At 52.1% G+C, this 24,880-nt stretch overlaps 1 protein-coding gene across 11 annotated transcripts in view; it reads right to left on the reverse strand.

Moving 5' to 3' along the window:
• Positions 1-24,880, reverse strand: part of UBE3C (ubiquitin protein ligase E3C) — a 112,230-nt gene that overhangs the window by 24,006 nt on the left and 63,344 nt on the right. For all 11 annotated transcript variants that reach the window (XM_085005033.1, XM_021079034.2, XM_021079032.2 and 8 more), the window contains 2 exons: positions 23,809-23,941; positions 14,076-14,323 (listed from right to left, as the gene is read on the reverse strand). In XM_085005033.1, the coding sequence (XP_084861159.1) occupies positions 14,076-14,323; positions 23,809-23,941 (381 nt within the window). The remainder of the gene's footprint in view (positions 1-14,075; positions 14,324-23,808; positions 23,942-24,880) is intronic.

The following is a 24,880-nucleotide window of genomic DNA, read 5'->3' on the forward strand; positions in this document are numbered from 1 at the left end:
TGTAACAATGACGGGGACGTGGAAGCTCACATTTGGTGAGCACTTACCACGCGCCAGGCTACAGTGTAGGCGTTCAATTCATTATGCAGAAAATGCTAGGACAGCCTATTCAGGAATTTGAGCGCTTAAAGACCATTTTTTACTTTTTGCTTTTTTTTTAGGACCATACCTGAGGCATATGGAAGTTTCCAGGCTAGGGATCAAATCAGAGCTACAGCTGCTGGCCTACACCACAGCCACAGCCATGCCGGATCCAAGCCGTGTCTGCAAGCTGCACCGCACTCACAGCAACCCACTGACCCTGAACTCACTGAGCGAGGCCAGGGATTGACCCCAACTAGGAAACAATCCTAGTCCGGTTTGTTTCCACTGAGCCACAAGGGGACTCCCCAGTGGGGGTCTTAGGAGCCACATCCTTCGTGCTACCCAGACGCTGCCAAGCATTTTCTGTGAAGCGCTTTGCAAGTGTATCTGTCTCCGAGAGCTGCTGGAAGCAGGTCCCAGAAACGTGAGGTGTCGGGGGGCCACGCTCCCTGAAGGCTCAAGGGGAGGTCCTGCTGCCAAGTCCAGCTCTGGGGTGGCCGTCCTTGGGCCCTGGCTGCTGGCAGGACCCTCCCAGACTCTGCCTCTGCACACAGGGGCCTCGCGTGGGTCTGCCAGGTGGGTCTCCTCTCTTAGCGAGTTGCCCGTCCCAGGACTCCAGGTCCTCCGGACCCCAGTACTGATGGGGGCGGAGCAGACACAGGGAGTGTTGTACAAGTCCCAATAAAGGACCATTTTTAAAGAGAGAAATTCAGGGGACACTGGGAGATCCCTGTAAGTAAAGAAATTCCTCAGAAAAGCCATCAGAACGAGGAAGCTCTGCTTCATTAGCGGAGCCTTGAGAATGGCCCCAGTCACTGGGTGGGGGCTGGGATGAGGGCTGCATTCAGATTCAGACCCAGGGCAGGAGCCTGAGGACCGCCCCTCAGCTGACCTGAATACACACCTGACCCGATGCTAAGGAGGCGCTGCGACTCCCAGAAAGGAAGAGGCGGCCCTTTCCGACCCCCACTCCCCTGGAGGATAAAACTGCGGCCCACCGGACCCTCCGGGGCAGAGCCTCCTCGCCTGCCCGCTGGCGCCTCTCACAAACGTCCTATCCTAATAAATCTGCCTCGTGCCCATCACTTTGTCTCTCGCTGAATTCCTTCTGCGCAGAGACATGAAGAACCCCAACCTCAGGGAGTCCAGACACAGGGTGAGTGATTCTCATTTAAAACCGTGGGTTCAAGTCCCAGTCTGGGTTTAGGCCGGGTTCGAGTCCTGGCACGTGGGTCCAAGGCCCAATCTGTGTTCTGGCTGCGTTCAGGCCATCAATACTGTCAGTTTCAGTACAACCTCAACTTAGCTCGACGACACGTGCAAAGACACTCACTTCCCAACAAGGCCGCGTCCACAGGTACGGGACACTGGGCCTGGAGTGTAGCATGATTCTCTCCAGGACAGCAGCCCAGACCGCCTCGGCGGCCACCCCCGACCAAGGAGCACAGTGTGAACATGCGAGCGCAGCTGAGCACCAAAGGTGGGCTTCATGTAACGTCAAGAAATAGTCTTCTCTATGTTTTTTTTTTTTTTTTTTTTTTAAATAAACATCAAATGGGGCAGGGGAGGGGGAGGCATTCTTAGCTCGGTGGCCATACCAAAACAGGTGGCAGGCGGGATTTGGCCCGCAGGCGGCAGCCCGCCCACGCATATCGTAAAATGCACGGCAGCTGCACTATGACGATACATAAAAGGACCCACGGGAACACGGAGGAGTCTCCGGAGCAACACTCTGTGAGAAGGCAGTCAGACCAGGCGCTGCAGACTGGTCCTCGGTGCCACAGACGTTATGTGTGTGGTTCTAGAAACGGGGCCTTCGAGCACAGAGATGTGTCCAGACACCGAGTTAGCAGGCAGCAAAGTGGGCGTCCAGACCCAGATCCCGAGGCCCAGAGCAGGGTGGTCACACCAAGTGTTAACCTTTGTGTCCAAGGACTGTGACTGCCAGTTCAAGCATCACTGCCAGGTAACGAGACGCACGAGCACTGGCCCGGACCTGGGGGATGACCCCTCAGGGCCAGGCAGAGAGCACGTACCACCCCCCGCCAACCGGGAGCCCCCTTCCCCCACCAGCCCAGCCGAGGGCTTCCAGTTCTGCAACCTCAGCCATGACCTCTGCTTCCCTGCTGACCCGGGCTCCTGCACCGCACAGAGTCCGCGGTCTGTGCGTCTTCTCACCGTGTAATACTCCTGGGAATCACCTGTGACTTCCCGCTGGGCAGCTGCCTACTCGGTCCTGGTCCTGGTGAGGGTCACGTGTGAGCCGCCTCTGGGGCTGCCATGACCATAAAGCTGCCACGAGCAGCCCCGCTGAGCCTTTCAGTGACTCCCCTTGAATAAATGCCTGACAAGGTCTGGCGACAGCGCAAGTATTGGGGCGTAAGGTAGGTTTAACCATGTTAGATACGGACACGCTGTTTTCCAAAATACGATTCTTTTCCACCATCGCCAGCAATGCAGGAGGTTCTAACCATCAGCATGGCCGGCCTTCTACATGTTGGGTGTTCTGGATGCTGCGACGCGGGGCCACACTGTGGCTGCAACTGACACTTCCCGACGACCCGTGTCCTGGGTTACAGCCCGCGTTAGTATCACTATATTAATCTCCAGGCATCCTCCAGCAAGAGAGGGTAGGAAATAAAACTATGTGAATTTTCCAACGAAATTATCAGGGCTCGCCTGGCGTGGTACATAACCCCATGGCCTGAGGCTGTAAGATGCAACAAGGAACCAGAAACGGATGTAAAAGCATCAGAAGCCTTCTGATTTCATTCTGACGACTGGTTTAGAAGCCTTAACACATCTTTCTCATCCAAAATGTTCTAATGAAAACAACAGCTCCCACCACCTGCCTGCTCCGCCCCGGCGCTGGGCAGAGCCGCCACCAGGGCCCGGGGACAGTCTAACGACCGCCAGGTAAGAGTGACTCTGGCGTGGATCAGGCCGTTTGTGCAGAGCACGCCTGGTCTGCAGGGACACGTGGGCGCCGTATGACGTCCGGGGAGAGGAGGTGTCGGCCTTTCCGTGGGAAATGCGGGGCTGGATGTGTCACCTCGAGACGGCGGTTAGCAACCTCTTTGTGTGAAGGGTGGTCTGTCACCCCAGCCGGACAGGAGGGGACCCCGAGGGCAGACAGAGGGAGCGGGGAGCGCTGGGCTGGCTCCATCGTAGGAACCACTACCACGTGTGGTGCGAAACTCCGACCTTCTCTAAACAGCCACCTTAGGGTTCGGGCGCTATTTTGCTGTGCATAGAACCAAAATAAAAGCAAAATTTAACCTACGGGATAATCACTCAGCCACGAAACGCCAATCCCCTGACCCCATCCACGCACACCAAGTGCTGACCCCGAGGGTTTAAGGAGACACATGTGGCTGCATCAACCAGCATGAGCTCGAACCGCTGTTCACCTGGGGAGGGACCCCGCCTTGGCCACAGCTTCTGAATCCCCCACCTCGCACACGGGTGGCAGGTTATAACCCACCCACCTTCCACACCAGCCGCGTTTCCCCTTCCCCCTCAACCACCCCAGAGAGCTCGGATACCCGCCAAGAGCCACATTTTAGTCTCACCCACGCACAGGCCTGGAGGAAGCTAGAAGGCAGCTGGGCCACCCGCGAGGAGCAAGCACCCAGAGGCACGGACGGGCACGCGCCCCAGAAAGCCACAGCCAGGCACCCTGAACTCTGCCTCCCGGTCAGGCTCCCCATCGTCCCTTCCAGCTGGGACCACAGCCGCTCTGCTCTGCCAGGGAGCCCGGGGCTTTCATTTCTGATGTGAGGACAAATGACGGCCCAATTAATTTTGAAAAGACGGCAAAAAAGGCCTTCTTAATGAGAACGAATAAAATGGCAACCAGCACTTAAGTCACCTCCTGATAATGTAAAGGAAGAGCTACTCGGAGAAGCCAGTGTGCGCCCCGTGAGGAACGGCCTCGACGCTCAGCCCGAGGCTCTTCGAACCCCCGTCACCTCCAGATGAGGGATGGCCTCGAAGCCAAGGGGAGCCTCCTGCGTCCGACGACGTGACTGGCTCCGGGTGCTGAAGCAAAGCCTCATCTGTCCACGGGCTCCCAAGTCATCTCCTCTCACCACGGCAGGCCACCGCGGGCCATTTCTGCGTGAGTGACAACAAACCCGCGAGGTTCTTTACATCTATCAGAGCTACCTGAATTTTAAGCAGAAACCCCACTGTGACTCATAAAATGTAAATGCATAGGTGTCATTTGTTACATGAGGCAGGTTTAAACCTTCAGAGCATTTAATATACAAGCACTAATAAATGATAGCACTAAAAACTATGATTGCATCAGCTAAATGGATTATAAATTAAATTTCCATAATGTATGCAACCGAGACACGAATGCAGGCATAAATCAAGGTATTTTCTAAACACAGGTTAATTATACAACTTCCAAAACTGCCAATTCTTTATGCAAAATAATCCACTTAGCATTTTTCATACTGGTTAATTCTCAGTCAGCTCCACCACACTTGTTCCTAGAAGCATATCAATAACGACTTGTCACGAAAAAACAGCAATAGGTATATGGAAAAAACCTGTACCGTATTTTTCAACTGTCTGTCTTTTATGAGTGTTTATAGCTAGAAATTGTGCCAAAATGATTTGAAATAAAAAGGATTAATTATGGTAGAAGCCTTTTAATATAAGTGAGTGCAGTCGTGACGCGATTAATGCAAATTGCAGCGCATTCAGGAGGACGGATGTGCGCCGCGCCACAGGCCACTTCTGTTTGCTGCCAAGTAACTTCAGTAATTTACTACATTAAGAATCAATAAAAAAATAATGCTTTTCAAATGCATCTCTATCAATCTTCAGGTAGTTCCAAAGCGAACATTGATAACTTAATCTAAAAACTATATCAGAGATGTCTTGTTTTAAAGCCATTCTAATTGAGCAAGATGATAATTTTAATTATTTCAGATCATGCTAACCTTGGGAGCTTAAAAAAATAAAAAGATATGTCAGGTACGGATGAAGCTGACAGCGACAGGCTGTTTCCTTCGGTGGTGGTGGCGCTTCAGAATTAGCAGCTGAGAGGTGAAAACCACAGTCCCTGACTGGCTCCACCGCTGGTTTTACAATGCCAGGCTCCCGTGGGGCAGCAAACACCACCTTCTCGACACGCTGAGCCCACGTTCAGCACATTTATTAAGCGCCAACTGTGTGCCAGGGGCCCACGACCACAGGCGGGAACTCCGCATCTGAATCTGTCGGCCGAACTCCACCCGCTCGCCTTGGACACAGAGCAGGTTACGCACAACCACCTAAGTGTCCAGATTCACTTCAAATCCCTGATCCTTCTACACCGCCTGCCGCCGCTCCCCCCTCGGCGACACGGCTCGGGTGCTGCGGGTCCCGCCAGCCCTGGAAGAGAAGGTTTTCACAGGCAGAGGCTCACCCTGTCCACTGCGAGTCACGCTCCGCACCAGGGCGTGACAGCTGTGGCTTCAGACACGCACTTCCCGGGGCTCCTGAGCGAACATTTCCAAAACGACCCTCGGCTGGTTTCCTCCCTGTCTTTCCAGCTGCTTCTCCTCAAGGGCTGCTCAGGTCTCCTTGGGTCTCTCAGCTCTAAAGCTCGGAAGGGCCTTTTCTGTCGCCACACCCGCTCCTGGGCGATGCCACAGTGCCGTGACCTGAGGTGCGCCCAGGCCTGACCCCTCAACCCCAGGCCCAGAGACCCGAGCGGCTCCTCAACGCCTCTTCGAAACGTCCGACCGGGCAGCCCCAGCTGAAGGAGAACCCACCTCCACCCCCCGCCCCAGATCTGCTTCTGCCCAAACCCTCATCTCCACAACGTCGCCTCCAGCCTTCCAGTTCTGGGAACATCTGCCCGGTGTCCCCCCCCGCCCCGCCCCCCAGCCTCGGTCCAGGGCACAGGCCCAGCGGTTACCCGAGGGGGGGGCCAGGGCACGTCCCGCTGGGCTCCCACTGGGCTCCCGCTGGGCTCCCGTGCCACTGGGGCATTTCCACCAGCAGAGGAGGAGGTCCGTGCTCAGACCCCTGGTGCTGGAAGCAGGAGCCCTGGCTTGGCTGCCTAACCCACGGCCTCGGGCTCAACGACCCACCCACTGCTGTTCCCCGAAGTTTTCAATTTCAGGAGCAAGAGCAACAATACGCATCTTCACTTGGTTTGCAGCGTACGGAGGTTCCCAGGCTAGGGGTCGAATTGGAGTCGTAGCCGCCGGCCTGCACCACAGCCACAGCAACGCGGGATCCGAGCTGCATCTGCATCTGCGACCTACACCACAGCTTATGGCAACGCCGGATCCTTAACCCACGGAGCGAGGCCAGGGATTGAACCCGCGTCCTCATGGTTCCTCGTCGGATTTGTTAACCACTGGGCCACGACGGGAACTCCCTCAATGTACTAATTCTAAGTGATTGTTTAAAAGTTTAGAAGGATGTAAATGGGTCGATTTTATTTTTAATTTTTGCTTTCAAATGTTTATTGTCCTTCCTGCACAAATAAAGGCCAAGGAAGGACAAGCAGTGGACTCCAGGCAGGACCAGCGCGCCTCTGTGCTCCTGATTCTTCTGGGGGAACGGAACGTGGTTCTTAGGGAAGGGAAAGCGGTCCCAGGGTCAGTGGGTTAAGCTGCTGTTGGGAGCGCCTGACGAGCGTGAGGAGGGTTGTCTGGCAGCAACGCAGGAGCCGAAGGAACTGTGGTGAATGTCTCAGAGCGGCTGAAACCATGCCCACAGCACGTGGAAATTCCTGCCCCACAGCAGAGACAACGCCTGTTCTTTAACCCTCCGCACCGCCAGGGAACTCCCATCCCAGTCACACTTCGAGGTCCAGGATCAACTGGATTCTGGAAGGCACTTGCCATTTTTTTACTGTACAGGAAACCGTTTTAATTTGTGTTTAATTTTGAAGAAATAAATTTACATAGAAAATTGGCCTTAACTGGCAAGAAGAAAAACCTCCAGATCTGTGAATACTTTGTTTGTGATGGAAAAGAATATCAAGTGTGGTCCTTAGACTGCTCTAAAAGCAGGTACAATTCTCAGAAGGGTAAGATTCAAAAAAGCAACTGTCTGCACATTTATAAATCTGACGTACTACACACTTGAAAGTCAGGGTCTTTGATTTCTCCGTTTCCAAACAAAGCCACAGGTCAGCACGGCAAACGCGCTGCTCCCCCGCCCCCGGCCCCGCCCCCCAACGGGGTCCCAGCGAGGCTCAGAGAAAGCCCGCTTCTGAAATGTGCCACCACCCAAGCCAAAAAGGCTGCGCGCTGACGGACGACGCGTGCTAAGTACGGACCGGTGGCCTGCTGGCTGAACGCTCCGTTGCCAACGACTAAGGGGAGGGCACGTTAACTGCGGAGCTCAGGGCCCGCGGTCTGCAGACGCCCGGATGAAGACGCTCAACGAGGCCGACCCTGAGGGAGGATGAAGGTTCAAAGCCAGATGGGAGAACGGAGCAGCTTTGACCATTCCAAGACCACAGAGACTTAAATGACTGGCATTCGCCTCGATCGACATTTTCTTTTTTTTTTTTTGGTCTTTTCTAGGGTCGCACCCGCGGCATAGGGAGGTTCCCAGGCTAGGCGTCTAGTTGGAGCTGTAGCCACCGGCCTACACCAGAGCCACAGCAACGTGGGATCCGAGCTGCGTCTGTGACCTACACCACAGCTCCCGGCAATGCTGGATCCTTAACCCACGGAGCGAGGCCAGGGATCGAACCTGCGACCTCATGGTTCCTGGTCAGATTCGCTAACCACTGAGCCATGAACACCTCAATTGATGTTTTTTAAGCCTCAACAAATTCTGTGAGCACTTTAAAGACTTTTATTTAAAAATGTTTCCCTTTTTGGCTGCACTGGTGGCACATGACAGTTCCCAAGTCAGGGATCAAATGTGAGCCGCAGCTGCGACCTACGCCACAGGTAGGACTGCAGGAACGCCAGGTCCTTGGCCCACCGTGTTGGGCTGGGGACCGAACCTGAGCTGCCTCAGAGACAACCCTCGATTCTTCACCTGCTGTGCCACAGTGGGAACTCCCAGTGAGCATTTTATACAAGGACTCTAATGAATAGAAAAATAAACTTTCCCAACTCTCAAAATTCTCACCATCAACTGTCAACCGCCAATATGACACTCTATGATACCTTAAGTATCTACTGAAATGCAAAATTGCAAACTGCACTGAAGCCACACAATCTGCTAATTAAAAATTTGAAATATATGACCAAGATATTATCAAACAATCTGATTTATAGGCATTCTGTTCCAATTAAATCAATATTCTGAAGCACGGGAAAAAAAGGCCACTTCCAAATATAATTCAAATATGATAAAAGAGTTCCTTCAATAAATATTCTGAACTTAATTGGCTTAAATGGACCTAGGTGTTTCTATGTGTTTTAAAAAAAAAAAGACCAGTTCACGATGACATTACCACATCCTTGAGCTGTTTATTTATTCCTTGTCTAGAGCCTGATTTACCGGCGATAAAATGCAATCACAGCCCCACCAGAAGCAGGAATCATCTGCTAATGGAACTTTTAACTGGGAAGTGACCAGTGACATGAGGTAATTCTTCCTATCTGGGCTTGCTCTCCAGGACCTCTTTGCACTTCATCACAGTAAACAATCACTAACATATGCATTAAAGAAAATTTAAATACATTATGACCCAATAAATATCATAATCAATCAATACCCAATTTTCTTCTCTTGAGATTTAACGATCAGATGCCACACTACTAGTGCTACACTGTTACACTCTCTGGGACCTGGACAATTTTTAACACGTGGGCACAAAGTTTAACCATTTGCAACCACTTCTGTGTTCTAGAAACTAGTGTTCCCTTAGGGATTTCCATGCAGAAAATTCCGTGAGTGAAATCTTAAAAATCAGCCACTAAATTAAGTACTATCCTCACATAACTATAGTTTTGTTATTGGTTTTGTCTAAACGTCATCATTTTACAGAGCCTTACTGCGGCAGAATTTACATGCACGTCCTTTGTGGGAGAAAGGTTTCGATGCCCAGTCCCCCTCCCTGGAACCTGGTCTAAAGAGACGGCCTACTCCAGGGTAGAGGAGTAAGAACCACCTGTCACCTCCTGAATCCACAGCCCTTCACACCAAGACCGGGTTGCCAGGACAGCTGCAGACGTGAGCCCACGTCAACAGACACAGACTCGGAGTGAGCAGGGACCCAGAAAGCTCGGTCACCCAGGACGTCTCCATCAGTCAGCACTGGACATTTCACAGAGGAAAAACAGCATACGATTTTTGCAAGATTTAATTAATGCAAATAAAACCACTCTGCTGCCTGTCACTGTGCTGCATAAGAACCACTGGACTCAGGGCGGATTTCGGGTTCGTCTCACCAAATGAAGGCTCACCTTCACGGAAAGAAGGACGGCGCGGCATTCAAAGATCTTCGTGCAGTGAGAGGAAACCTCCGGCCCTGGGAGGGAGCGGGGCTGAGTGGACGGAACACCTGATGGGGAGAGAGGCTGCCTCACTGAGGACAGACACCAAAGCCCGGTGCAGCGCCAGACGGGAGAGACACAGGATGTCTTCACACGAATTAAGGTGAGAAAATGATCTGTTTGAAATTTATGCTAAGGAATCCAACATCGGGTCAATGCCCGAAATTTGTCATTGAAATGGGGTGAGCCTGAAGAAGCATGCTGTTAAAATTAAAATGATGAGGTCAAGTTGAGGCCCATTACTAACACCGAGCAACACTCAGAATCCACGTGATTAAAATGGCACCATTTGGAATCTGAACAAGTAACAGTAGCTGGGCCTACGAGGATGCACCACGACTCTTATATCCAGGACATACTGACTCCCAGGGCCCCTCGGCTTCCTTAGGCCTGGTGTTCCAGCACCATCTATCATTAACTGCCCCCAACACAAAACCTCCTACAGCACTCCAGCAACCCACACAGTGCCACGCCAGCGTTAGGCTAGACACAGAGGTCAATGGAGTGGAGTCAAGAGTTCAGAAATAAAGCCTTCTATCTGCATGGCATCAACTGACTGCCAACAAGAGTGCCACAAATGGTGCTGGACCGCTGGACACCCACAAGGAAAATGGATGGGGCCCCAGCTCACACCATCCACAGAAATTCACTTGAAATGAATCCAAGACCTGAATGTAAGCCCACACTACCGAACTCTTGGAAGCACATTCAGGTGTGTTTCTGACCTTGGATTAGGCAATGGTTTCCTCGCTAAGGCAATCAAGGAAAGACAAAATGTAAAACTTGCGTGCTTCCAAGGACAACATCAAAAAAGAAAGACAACCCATAGAAAAGGAGACATTTGCCGACCATACACCTGACAAGGGACTTCAACCCAGAACACACCCAGGACCTCGAGACAGATAAACAACTCGATTTAAGAAACGGGCAAGGGACGTTAACAGACCCTTCTCCACAGAAGACAGGAAGCGCACAAAAGACACCATCGCTAGTCATCGGGGCAACGCAAATCAAAACCACGAGACGCCACTTCACACCCACGGGGATGGTCAGAACAAAAAGGTCAGAACATCCTACGTGCTGACAGGATGCAGAGAAAATGGACCTCTTATTCTCACACGCTGTTGGTGGGACCGTGAGAGGCTGCAGACACTTGACTTGTTTTAGGGTTATACCCACGGCATATGGAGGTTCCCAGGCTAGGGGTCGAATCGGAGCTGCAGCTGCCGGCCTACACCACAGCCACACAGGAGCTGAGCTGCACCTGTGACCTACACCACAGCTCACGGCAACACTGGATCCTTAACCCACAGAGTGAAGCCAGGGATCGAACCCACATCCTCATGGTCACGGGTCAGGTTCCCAACCCAGGGAGCCACAACAGGAACTCCTGCAGACACCCTGATACAGTGTCACCCTATGAGTCCTAGACAGGTATTTCTCTTGGGTAACAGACATGAAAACGCCATCCACAGAAATTCCGCACTGTCCGCACAGCCTAAAGCCGGGACCATCCGAACGCCCTGCGATGGAAGAGAGGAAAGCAGAGCGAGGAGTACCCACACAAGGGACCATTATTCAGCTCTAAAAAGAAGTGAAGCACTGAAGTGCCCTGGTGGCGTGGCAGGTTAAGTTTCCGGCGCTGTCACTGCTGTGGCTCAGGCCACTGCTGCTGTGTGGGTTCAATCCCTGGCCCTGAAACTTGTGCCCTGGCACAGCCAAAAAAAGGGGGTGGGCAGGAAGTACTGACACGGGCTACAACACGGAGGAACCTTGAAAACATGATGCCAAGGCAAAGAAATCAAGCCCAAAAGGCCACACGTTGTAGATTCCATCTCTGTGAAATGTCCAGAACAGGCACAGCCACAGAGACAGAGAGTGGGTTAGCAGGCCCAGGGCCGGTAGGGTTGGAGCAGAAGGTGGAATAGCTGCTAATGAGAATGTGCTTCCCTGTTCTAGGATTTGTTCTGAAATCAGGGAGGTGGTTACCTAACTCAGTGGATATATTAGAAACCACTGAACTGTACTTTGTTTTTTCCTTTTTAAGGCCGAGTCTGTGGCACATGGAGGTTTTTGGGCTGGGGACAAATTGGAGCTGCAGCTGAGGCCTACACCATAGCCACAGCAACACCAGATCAGAAGTGCATTTGCGGACTACACCACAGCTTATGGCAACACCAGATCCTTAACCCACGGAGCGGGGCCAGGGATTGAACCCACATCTTGATGGATTCTAGTCAAGTTCATAACCCATGGAGCCACAATGGGAACTCCCTGAATTTTACTCTTTAAAAAGGCTGATGTGGAGTTCCCTTCGTAGCTCAGTGGTTAATGAACCTGACTCGGATCCAGGAGGATGTGGGTTCGATCCCTGGCCTTGCTCCGTGGGTTAAAGGATCTGGCGTTGCCTCGAGCTGTGGTGTAGGTTGTAGACGAAGCTCTGATCCTGCGTTGCTCTGGCTCTGGCGGAGGCTGGTGGATGTAGCTCCAATTTGACCCGTAGCCTGGGAACCTCCATATGCCGCAGGTGCAGCCCTAAAAAGCAAAAAAAAGGGGAGGGGGAGCTGATTTTATGGAATGTGAATTATACTTCAAAAAACCTGTTATTTCAGAATAAGTCACAAGATTATGATCTGCAGCACTGATTTTTACTTATGCTACCTCTGACACATGGAGCTTCAAGGCAAAGAACGCCGGTCTGTTTAATATAACATGCAGAGTTCCTGCTGGGGTACAGCGGAAATGAACTAGCACCCATGAGGACATGCGTTCCATCCCTGGCCTCCCCAGGAGGCCACTCCCCAGCCTCCCCAGATGCCAAAGCACATCCCTGCAGCGGGAGGGCGCCTGGCCGCTGACCTTCCCCTTCCCTGGTCCCCCTTCCCCATCTAATGAGGACCACAGGGCCCGCCACCCATGCCCCGGTGCCGCTCAGCACAGCCGCCACCAGCCCACATCAGCCACCCCTCGCCCTGGAGGGTGCAGCTCTGGGCTCCCCTGCACACCCGTTCCCTGCGCTCTCTCCAGGAGCCCAGGCCGCCCCCTGGTCTGGCTCTTCATCCCTGGACACTTTTCCCAGGCAGCCTCCCTCCTCTGAAAGCGCCAGCCCTGCACACCTCCTCCGAACGGCTCTTTCTGCAGAGCCCGGCCTTCCCTCCGGAGCCCAGCCTGCTCGCAAGGCCACCGGCCCGCTCCCCACCGCACTGCCTTTGCGCACCCCAGGCAGCTCCTTTTTTTTCATGCCGCCCCGCTAACACTTCCAAGGACAAGCCTCCCGCCCAGCAACCGAGGACAGCTCCCACAGACGTGGTTATCGCAGAACAGAATATTACTCCGCAGGAAAAAGGAATGGAGCACTGACACACGGCACAACCCGAATGACCCCTGCAAACAGGCCGAGCGCAAGAGGCCACCAAGGGCCACCTGCCACATGGCTCCATTTACAGGAGACACCCTCCAAAAGACACACGAAATGCTCACCTGTCTGCATAACGACACGCCGAAAAGCATGAGCCTCACTTGGGAATAGTCCCCCCGGGGCCACGGTGTGTGCAGGGCACAACCACACTCTACAGAACCAGAGAGAAGAGACCTCCTCCTTCAGCCCAGGACAGAACTCCTTGAGGGCCGGACCCAGGTGCCCGGCAGAAGCTGATGCAGGGGGGGAGGAAGACGCCCCCGCCCAAGGTGGGCCCTTGAACCCACGCTCCTGCACCCCTTCTCCCATGTGAGGACACAGCGGGGCACCTGCCATGAGCCGGGGGCGGGCCTCCAGCCAGTAAGACCCTGCAGGGCCCTCTCTCAGACCGCCGCGTCTCCAGAACCGTGAGCAAGGAACACCTGCTGGTGCTCTGTGACCGCGGCCTAAGGGGACAAAGGCCGGCTGGCCCCGACGGAGGCCGCACTGACGGGGGCTGTCTCGTTCCTGACCCTAAGGGGCCCATGTGCTCTCAAAGGGGCACGGTGACACAGACGCGCCTGCCAGCTCAGAGCGGAAGTGCCCCTTCATTTTCGATGAAGGGTGAGCTGTGTCCGCCGAGGCGCTATACGCACCAGGTGCGCCATTCTGGTGACCACGGCCTCGTCCTTCAGTGGCCAATCGCCCAGGCCTCGCCCTCGGTAGAGACACACACTGCACTGAGTGACGACGGTCCATCCCGCAGCACCGGGAGGCTGCGGAGAAGCTGCAGAGAGAGTCACTTCTAACGCTAACTGCCAACCAAAGCAACTGTGAAAAGACAAACTATGCACAGACTCCCATCTACGCGAGCAGACGCACCGCTCTAAGACCTGTACACACCGACCTTCGTGTCACGTCTCCCGTGTTTTCTGGAACACACCAAGAAGTTTCAGCGTGGGGACCAGTGTGCATAACATACATACTGTCCAGGGTTTTTCGAAATCACTCAAGCAGTTCTGCACAAAGAGTCTCCAGGAAACAGCCGGTACCCAACAGACACACCAAGCTTGCACATCCCGCGGCCTGCGCTGCGTGTCTGCAGAGGGTCCGCTTACCTTGCCGAGCATCCTGCCCAGGAAGTAGTAATGTCTGGCGAAGGAGTCGCCCACGAGCATGTGAGCAGCTGGGTTGGGGTACAGAAGCCCCTCGTTAGTGGTCTTAAAGAACCCCTGGTTGGGGTTGAACCCCGACTTCAGTAGCTCATTGAGAAACTCTCTGAAAATACCGCCGCCGTCAATGCCGGCTTCGTCCAGGCCGTGGGCGTTGAGCAGGTGCACCCGGATCCGCTTTTTCAGGTCGGGCTCTGTTCAAAGGGGGCGGGCAAGGAAAAGAGATCCGTTTAAACAGCAGTAAAATAAGCTGGTATTTCAGGAGGTTAGGGAAGGGGAGTGAGAACATTAAAAACACGTTAATGCAAGACTTAAAAAACCAACAGCTTTTCTTTTTTTTGGTCTTTTTGTCTTTTCCAGGGCCGCTTCCGAGGCATACGGAGGTTCCCAGGCTAGGGGTCGAATTGGAGCTGCAGCCGCCGGCCTACACCAGAGCCACAGCCACGCAGGATCTGAGCCGCATCTGCAACCTACACCACAGTTCACGGCAACGCTGGATCCTTAACCCACGGAGCAAGGCCAGGGATCGAACCCGCAACCTCATGGCTCCTTGCTGGATTCATTAACCACTCACTGAGCCACGACGGGAACTCCAAAAAACCAACAGCTTTAATTAAAAAGAGGCAAGAGGTAGACGGACCAGGATTTCCCTCAGGTGCTGCCACGGGTCATGCCTCCACATTAACACCTCACGAGGGGAGCGGAGGTAGGAGGTGCGTGTTTCAGAGAATAAAATCAACCCACATCCTCTAAGGGACACAGGAAACTAAAACACCGGGAGAGCAGGGCAGCGGAGGGAAGACCCAAGGGTAACACCGGACAGAAATTAATACCAAGAAAGGCAGAAGGGAAGCGGATAAAGAAGACGCCAGGGAAGGCGGCGCTACAAAGACCCACGGAAAGAAGCACCACAACCTGCGTCATCACAACATCTGGCTGAAAAACGGAGCCCTTTTGGCGGTATGATGTGCCACAAAGACGAACATTTTTCAAAGCTGCAGAGCTGCTGAGGTCGGCCTGCTCCGTGAGACATCCCTGTACGGGCGCCCCCACGGACAGCACGCGGCAGCGGGAGCAGCCAGGCCCCCGACTCCCTGCCATGCGGACAACGGGCTCAGGATACAGGCTCCAAACGCAGGCCAATAAAGGGGCCTCCGCCGCACGCCAAACCAGGTGCGCAGATCTGACAAAGGAAGTGACATGTCCCTTGTCACTTCCCACCACGGTCCTCCAGGTACTTGCAAATAAGAAGGGGGGGGGGGGGCTGCAGGTTCAGAACCCAGGTCTGCGCTGCAGCTGTCTTTCAGGCAGCGTGCAGCTGTCCAAATGCCCCTGACCCAAAGCATCGCAGTGGACAGGTGGCCTCCAGAAAACATCCCAGCAAGGGGTTTAGCAGAGCATGATCAGGCGTTCCTGCTGTGGTGCAACGGGATTGGCAGTGTCTCTGCAGCGCCACGACACAGCTGTGGCCCAGGTCGCAGCTGCAGCTGGGATCCGATCCCTAGCCTGGGAACTCCATATGCCTCGGGGTGGCCAAAAAAGAAAGGAGAGGAAAAGAAAAGAAAAAGGAAAAAGCAAGCACGTTCAGCAGAGCCCAGTGTGTGCTGCGCGAGTGCTGGCACTGAGGCCACAGATCTGGGAGTGAACGTCTGTCTTTCAACAGGGTCGACGGTCTGCTGTTTGGACTGAAGCCTGGGCCGCCCTGCACAGCAGGGCTGACTCGGTCTTTTCCCGGCCGGCACGGGAGAGGCCACCCATCCCGCCCGCAGGGACAGAAGGGAGCTCTCCAGCAAGGTGACCACCTCCCCCGGGAGGAAACCAGCCTGCTCTGGGCTCCGTAAAGGAGCCCCCGCCACTGACTTCCACCCTGAGCCACGACAGCTTGGGCCAGAATCGCACATACGTCAATTACTTCATTCCTTTAACCACCTCGGGGTTAAGAATATCCCCATTGGTCAGTGAGGAAACCAAGGCTAAGGAAGCTTATTTATCCAAAGATAAATAGCTAATATTGGCTGCACCTGCGGCATATGGAGGTTCCCAGGCTAGGGGTCCAATCAGAGCTATAGCCACCGGCCTATGCCAGAGCCACAGCAATGCCAGATCCCAGCCACATCTGCGACCTACACCACAGCTCACGGTAACACCAGACCCTTAAGCCACTGAGCAAGGCCAGGGATCGAACCTGCAACCTCATGGTTCCTAGTCAGGTTTGTTAACCGCTGAGCCACGACGGGAACTCCTGCATCTATTTTGATCAATGCAATTACCATTATTTGTTCATGCTATGGTGTGAGTTGCTGCTGTGATGCGGGTTGGTTCCCTGGCCTAGGAACTTCCATATGCCTCAGGAGTGGCCAAAAAGAAAAAACAAACAACAAAACCAAAATACAGACAGTAAACAAGAATAAACCATACGCATTTACTTGTCATATATAATAGTTCTGAAACTGAATGTCAGTGGTTAGCAGCGGATTTTGAAAACATTTTTAAGTGGGAAATGCTCAACCAAGGCCCACCTCTTAAGCCTCCTTCAAGCTGTAGCACTAATATCCTAGGCAGGATGTCTCTCTATCATGGGGGTGACTCCATGGCCATTCACAAAAGTCCCCCCTCAGGTATGGCTGGCACTGAGACTGTGGTTCCCTGGAACTCACTTCTGCAAACGACAACACACAACAGCACGATATCTGTAAACTCGATCTTGCTGTCTAGGTATCTTGGCACTCCTTGATTCAGAAGACGTGTGAAAAGTACCCGCTCACGCAGCAGTGGGGAGGGGGATCCCGAGGAAATTCAGTGGGTAGGGGCCCACACCTGGTTGAAAGTCCAGGTATAGCTTTTGACCGCCCCCCCCAAAACTTTACTTCCAATAACCTACTGCCGACCAGAAGTCGTCCCGCTAACACACACCGTCAATTACCACGTATAGGGCATGGTGTATCTATGACACACTCTGGTCTTCTAACACGGTAAGCTACAAGAAGGAAAACCTTAGGAAAATCATCAAACACACGCACGATACTGTTCTGCACGTAGTCGGTGACGCCCCAAGTCGACATCATCTCTTTCCAAGACGGAACGGCTGTGCTGTCAGTTCCTTCATCAGGCGCGCCTCGTGTGACACACAACACTGATGGAGTCACACGTGTTACGACTCAAGACATCAGACACGACAAGGTACCACGTGGAAGAAATTCATGTTCGTTGACAGGAATGACGACACGGGCATGGGTAACGCAGCATCGGGCACGGGGCTGCGGGACCGCGGCCTAGCGTTGCCAGCAGGAAGCCTCACGGCCACCTCGCCCGTCCCCGAGGGAGGACAGTCACCAGACACCAGTCGTGCTCCCAACGCGGTACTGGTTACAGCGCGGCGTCCATGCGCACACGCGGCCCGGCATGACGGCCTCCGCGAGAGCCTAGGTGACGCGGGGGCGATGCCCGCGGGGAGCCACGCGCGCGCACACAGCAGGTTAGGCTTCGGCTGTTTGCACCAGGATTATTCTCGACCAGGTGGAAGTGGGCCATCCCCAGGGCCTTCGTCTTCCCGCCTCACGTGGGGCAGGCTGGGCAGGAGCAGGGCTGTTCTTGGGCGGCAGAGGGTGCGGACAGGGAGGCAGGTGCCCTGGGTCTAACTGTATGGAAAAAACCATTGTCCTGCCTGCCTGACCGCCCGCCCTGCCGCTTCCCTTCTCTAGAAACGCTTCTCTGCAGTAGCAACCCTTCCACTGCTGCTTGGGTTTCAGGGCCCGCATCCTACACAGTCTGTGTCATGCAGGTCAGAGCAAACCTGGAAGAAGCGGGCCCTTCTGCCCGACGGTCTGCGCCGCCCCCACCGGCCGGCTGGACCAGGAGCCCATCTCCACAGGGTCATCTTCTGGTTCCTTGGGCATCCTTGAAGCCGCGCGGAGCGCCTGGTGTTTGCTCCGGCAGGAACACGCCGTTGGTGGCTTGACGGCTTTCCCAGCTTTCCCGTGATAATGATGGCACCTCGGTGGTGCGAGCCTCCCGGCCGCACGTGACGTTCTGTCGGGTTCTCGTGCACCTCACTGACCACCCTTGCCCGAGGGCACCCCGTGCGACGAGGCCCCACGAGCTCCCCATCCCGAGGTGGAAGGAGAGACGTGTTTCAGGGCTGCCCTCGGGGGGGGGGGGTGGTTCTGGGAGGAGGCCAGGGGCTTTGTCCAGCCCCACAAGCCAGCCCCTTGCGGGTATGGGGCGAGGCATCGAGGGAACCAATCAAGAGAACGGGTGACGCGGGGGTGATGCCCGCGTTTCCCAGGCCTTCTTGTTGACACCTGGCGTTTATTTTTCTTTCCCTTTCAAGGTTCAGGGGTCAGCAGCTTTAGAGACGAGGGCAGTCCTGACCATGAACTCGACTGCATTTGCACAGAACAGTGGCTGCTCAGCCTTTCCTGCCTCCAACACTGGTGCTCCATTCTCTTCCTTACTCATCAATGTCCTCTGTGGCGTTTTTTTCCCAGAGAGGGCACTTTTTTGTTTTTCTTTTCACAGCGGCATATGAAGTTCCCAGGCTAGGGGTTGAATGAGAGCCACAGCCACAGCCACACGGGATATGAAGTTCCCAGGCTAGGGGTTGAATGAGAGCCACAGCCACAGCCACTCGGGATCCTTAACCCACCAAGCAAGGCCAGGGGTTGAACCCGCGTCCTCGCAGAGACCATACGGAGTCCTTTGCCCACTCAGCTACACCAGGACCTCCAGAGCAGGGCACTTCTGTCTGCATAAAGCCTGTCTAGGCAGATGGCCATTCTCCTCAAGGATTCTGGAATGGCTGGGAACCTGTCCGCTTCTCCTGTTCCTGCCACAATTTAAAAGCCAAACTTCTTTCTAAAATTATCCAAACAGCCTTTGCTGGCATCAAATCTCCAGTTTTATATCCTCACCTTCTTTCTGCTCCAGAGCAGCAGCATTAACGGTATTCTGAACAAACTAGAAATAAATTTTAGGGCCCTCTTGACAATTTTAAGGCTCTTCTGAAAATTCTTGACAATTTTTAAAGCAACATGGTTATGAGACAGTTTATTCTTTTCTATGACCAACGAAGGAGAGAAAGTATGTTAAATAAATTTAAACTTTTAATAACAAAACATATGATATACCTTGTGAGTTTGAAAATTTTTTAGAAAAAGTAAATCAATTAGAAATATTTCTGGCTTTTATATATATAAAAAAGGTAAACTTAAAATACTACATATGAGAGTTCCCATCGTGGGGCAGCAGAAACGAATCCGAGTAGGAACCATAAGGTTGCAGGTTCAATCCCCGGCCTCCATCAGTGGGTTAAGGATCTGGCGTTGCCGAGAGCAGTGGTGTAGGTTGCAGACACAGCTTGGATCTGGCGTTGCTGTGGCTCTGGTGTATGTAGGCAGGCAGCTGTAGCTCTGATTAGATCCTTAGCCTGAGAACCTCCATATGCTATGGGTACGGCTCTAAAAAGTGGGGGAAAAAAATTACGTATGAAAACAATACCTCGCAGTTTCTTAATATATTTTCAATTACATCAATTATCATTGGCAATTAAACATTTAGAGAATAAAAGCGTGCATAAGAGAAAAACAGCTCTCTCTGTAAGGACTTTACTTTTCCTCAACTCGTACTGGCGGCTGTAGGAACACCTTTCTCATGGTGGTTCTACACCCGCACGAATGATGCGTTTTCCATACGCGATCCTGAAGGTACTGCACAGATGTCCTTTCAATGCAATAGAAGGCACTGCAGAGGAAGTCAAGGTTTGTGCGCCTGTTGGCACAGCTGCAGCCACTTCACACATTTCTTTTTTTTTCTTTTTGACAACGAGCTTACGCTGGCTTCATCTGTCTTGAAACAGAGGCGCCCACAGCTGCAGGTATGTAACAAGCGACCCAGCTTCCCCTCCTCCTGGGAGCGTGACCAGCATCACTAGAGGCACCTCAGGTGGGTCCCTGGTCTGACTCAAGGCTCGGGGGCCGCACCGGCCAGGAGGACCGCTACGCAAGAGCCTCGAGAGGTCACGTGTCATGGGCATCAGTGGAGCGACGGAGGGCCCAGGAAGAGGGATTTCGAGCGAACCTCACAACATTTGGGCTCAACAGGAGGGGCTCCGAAATGACTGAAGTGGGACAGTGCGCGACCGTCAGTCCCACAGCCACGGTTTAGCATCGCACCTGCCCCTGGTTTCCACTGCCCGCCACTGTGAACGCGCCACACACAGTCTCCGAGTTTTTCTGTGGGTCCTGATACATTTTATTAACTTCTCATGATAGAGCTGTGTATACTTTTGGCAATAAATGATAAAACAGACAAGTAGCTACATGTATTTCATGCATTCATACCTTCTTAATTTCTTCAGTAGTTCTAGGCTACGCGCTTTATCTGCAAGTTTTTTCACACTGTCACAAATCTCCAACGTTTTGCTAATGTATTTATGGAAAACAGCTGCATGAGGGACCTGCACAGCCCAAACCCGTGTTGTTCAAGGGTCAACCGTACTTTGATTTTACCTTATAATTATAATCACTTCTCCTTCAGAAAAACGATGTGATAAACCCTGCCCATTAAACCAAGCCAAGCGACACACAGGCACAAGCGAGGCCCTCGGGACTAAGCGCGGCTTCGCGTGGCCCCGGCAGACCCCATCTGGCACGAGGAGGGACAGCCGGGCGGCCAAGGACGCGCCACCTCTACAGCCCCGACAGCGCTCCTGTGTGCAAACGCTGCTTCTCCGTTTCCTCCACCAGGAGACACGGACTCCAGACCACGCTCTCAGCCAAGTAACGACGGCCACGTGGTGGACAGTGGGCCGAGCAGGGTGTCACCGCGCCAGGGCCCCCAGCACGCTGGCTGCTGAGCTCCCAAAGGGAAGCCGCTCAACCTCCTGGAGCCCCGAGGGTCAGCTCACTTGTCAAATGGGCCCAACTCACACTTCAGAAAAGTGTTCCCAGACCGCACGAGACAACGAGAACCCAAAAAGAAGGGCCTTGCTCCAACGACCAGATGACATACGGAATAAACCTGCTAATTGATTACATGTAAATGATCAGTTGACAAGGCGCGTCAGGCCAATTTTCTGTAAATTACACATTTTTTGAGATGGCATTTAATTTTATGATTTGCATAGCAAAGTATCAAACAATTTTAACATATGGTTTAAAAATTCTTAATAATAAGGCCTAAATGAGAGAACACTAAAAATTTAAGGCATTACAACATAAATAGTATGAGATTTGTCCAAATTCTTTAAATGCAATGCAATTATCAGTATGCACAGCTAGGGAATGGGGTGTGTCAACGTCCGAATAATTTTAGGCTTAAGGATTCATTAGGAAGTTTGGGGCTGGTTATAAGTGAGCAGTAATGTCTTAATCTACACAAAAGAGGTTTTTGGTTTTTTTTTCCTTTATCTTTTTAGGGCTGCACACATGGCATATGGAGGGTCCCAGGCGAGAGGTCGATTCTGATATCACAGCCACAGCAACTCCGGATCTGAGCCACGTCCACGACCTACACCACAGCTCATGGCAACATCAGATCCTTAACCCATGGAGCGAGGCCAGGGACGGAAGCCACATCCTCATGGACGCTAGTCGGATTGTTTCCACTGCACCACATCAGGAACTCCAACAGAAGGGTTTTATTAAAGTCAGCTGAAAACCACCGCTAAGCACACATTTCCATTCTGGCAGAAGAGCTCACAGACATACTCTGGCCCCTGCAGGAACCCCAAGCCCACCGGGCACAGAGCTGGGTCTGCCGCGAAAACTCTGCCTCTGCACAGATGAACCCACCTGGAGGACTCCTGCCCTCGTGCCCAAGTCCTGGCTCAAGTCCTTCCCCTCACGGAGCCTCCAGCGTCAAGCACATCGCAGCTCTTCTCTTGGCACCACGCCAAGCATGTGCCAGTTTACCCCTCCATTCTATCTCAGTCTTCCCCCAGAGTCAGCCACAAATTCAACAAACATCTACCGAGCGCCAGCCACGTGGGCTGAACAAAGACTAAGGATGCCGTCCCAGATGGCGAGGACCTCAGGGAAGGGCCAGCCGCAGCCGCCGCTGTCACACAGAGCCCAGAGCCACCGCCACTGTACCTGAGTTAGGAGGACCTGCAGACCCCAAAGGCGGGGGGACCTGTCTCCCCACAAGCACGGTGCGCTACGAGGCGTGCAATTCCACCTCCCTCGTACACACACCCTGCAAACCTCACATCCCAGGCAAGGGGGAGCCACGTAAAGCTCTGTCTCTGAGAGCGAGCGGCTCCAGGGGGCCAGGGCAGAGGTGGAAGGACCAAACCAAGCTCTGTTAGAAACCAAACCCGGAGCACAGCAAGGGAACAAGAGGTGTCAGCCCTTCACTAGTTCTTTGTCCGAGAAAAAGAGGGTCTGAAATGAGAGGTTTTGCCCCTTAGAAGAAAAGGCAACTGTTACCTCCTATCTGACAACGTCCCGCCCCCTCCCAAAGGCGTGATCCAGAGCCTGCCAGGCTCTCGTTTTTCATACCTGCATTGATTTCACACTGATTTAATGTGATATCATGGATATTATATTCTGAAGTTAAAATTATTAACATATAAATTAATATGACCAAAACTTTTGAACACTGGGTATCAAACAGTGAAGTAAGACAAAAACGTGTCACAGACCGCGAAACGCCGTCCAAATTACTGTTGCAATATAATCCCCTTTTATCTAAGAGTTCTATCACTGAAGCACACTGACTTTCTTATAAAGAAATGTGGATTGCAAGGGCGTCTATTTTAGTATATTTAACCTGGCTTTCAACTTATGATGTTTGCATAGATTGTCACATACGAAACAGTCTGGCTGAACATCAGCATTTTTAGAATCGTAGGCTGTCAACTACATTTTATAGACAGACATTTGGGAGCAAGAGTTTCTTACCCTAAAAAAAAAAAAAAATCATATTTGAAAGGCTTCTATTGCAATAATTATTTGTCAATCTTAGAAATATTATTTGGGGAGTTCCCGCTGCGGCACAGGGGAAACGAATCTGACCAGGAACCATGAGGGTGCAGGTTTGATCCCTGGCCTCGCTCAGTGGGTTAAAGATATGGCATTGCTGTGAGCTGTGGTGTAGACTGGCAGCTGAGGCTCCGATTCGACCCCCAACCTGGGAACCTCCATATGCCGCAGGTGCGGCCCTGAAAAGACAAGAGCCAAAAAAAAAAAGAAAAAAAAAAATTGATAATATACACCCACTAAATCTGACCTACTCCATTTGTTTTAAAAAGTCACTACAGGAGTTCCCGTCGTGGCGCAGGGGTTAACGAATCCGACTAGGAAGCATGAGGTTGCGGGTTCGGTCCCTGCCCTTGCTCAGTGGGTTAAGGATCCGGCGTTGCTGTGAGCTGTGGTGTAGGTTGCAGACGTGGCTCGGATCCCACGTTGCTGTGGCTCTGGTGCAGGCCAGTGGCTATAGCTCCGATTCGACCCTTAGCCTGAGAACCTCCATATGCCGCGGGAGAAGCCCAAGAAATAGCAAAAAGACCAAAAAAAAAAAAAAAAAAAAAAAGTCACTACAGAACAAGAGGACAAACACTTCACTTTTTCATAACTACCCTTTTCTACAACCCTAGCGCTCCCCTCACACGTACACACAGAGATCGTGCCCGCCTCCCCCCGCCGCCCCCATACATACACACAGAGAGAATGCTACACACCATTTTCTGGGGAAAGTTTGTCATAAGCATCTTCATAAATATAATTTCTTCTTATCGTGACATTAATTCCATCCAGAAACGGACCGTCTCCTTGAACTTCTTGCTTATCTGCATAAATCAACCTCTGAAAGATCTAACAGAGGGGAAGTCATAAGGTTACCTGAAACAGACTTTTTGTTATAAACATAAGCAACCAAAAGGAAAAAAGCTGCTAAATAAATCTAAACTTTTTGTCTCTATAAATTCTGAAGCAAATTTTAAAAGTCAACGTATCAAATACTGATTTTATGTCTCGTCAATAAATGTGTAGTATTTATTATTTTTTGTTTGTTTTTTGGCCGCACCTGTGGTGAGTGGAAGCTCCTGGGCCAGGGATTGACCCTGCGCCACAGCAGTGACGACAATGGCTCCTTAACCTGCTGAGCCACCTGGGAACTCCTAATGTATTGGTAATACTGCTCCTTTTCCCCACTTCACACAAATTTTAAAAATCTCATGCTATGGCATATTTTCAGCGTTTTCTTTTGTAAATCTTTTATAAGCACCCAGGTGGTGGAGGGAAGAGCTGTGTAAAGCTGTATGTTAATAACGGTAGGACCATCTCTGTGTGATATAATCCAAGTAAGTTTTTTGGTGCTAAAAATCCAGTAGAGGGCACTCAGGAATTATGCTATACCGTGCCTGTGTGTGAGTGTGTGCGCGTGTGCGCGTGTGTTTTAATGAAGAAACATCAATGGCCTTGAAAGGAATTCATTCTTATGTTCATCCTGGGAAAAGAGTGGTGAGGCCTAAAAAACACCCTCTCAAAGCCATCACCTAAGTATAAAAGGGCAGAGTTTTTAGAAATTTGCTAAAAAGCCGGTGAACACAGACAAAACATTTTCAATTAAATCTGGAAACAGATACATGTAAACAAAAGCTTTTTGTACATCAGTCGAAAATCATGACACAAAAAATGATGACAGCCATCCATTTTTATAAAGCACCTTTTGCGATAAAACAACTTAGTAATAATATCTTCTCAAAAATCTGCATTTTCTTTTCTTTTTTTTTTTTGCCATTTCTAGGGCCG

The sequence above is a fragment of the Sus scrofa genome, chromosome 18 (assembly GCF_054392235.1).
Source record: "Sus scrofa isolate SSC_HxYL_T2T_F1_AM1 chromosome 18, Sscrofa_HxYL_maternal_Yorkshire_Landrace_v2.0, whole genome shotgun sequence".
NCBI classification, from domain to species: Eukaryota; Metazoa; Chordata; class Mammalia; order Artiodactyla; family Suidae; genus Sus; species Sus scrofa.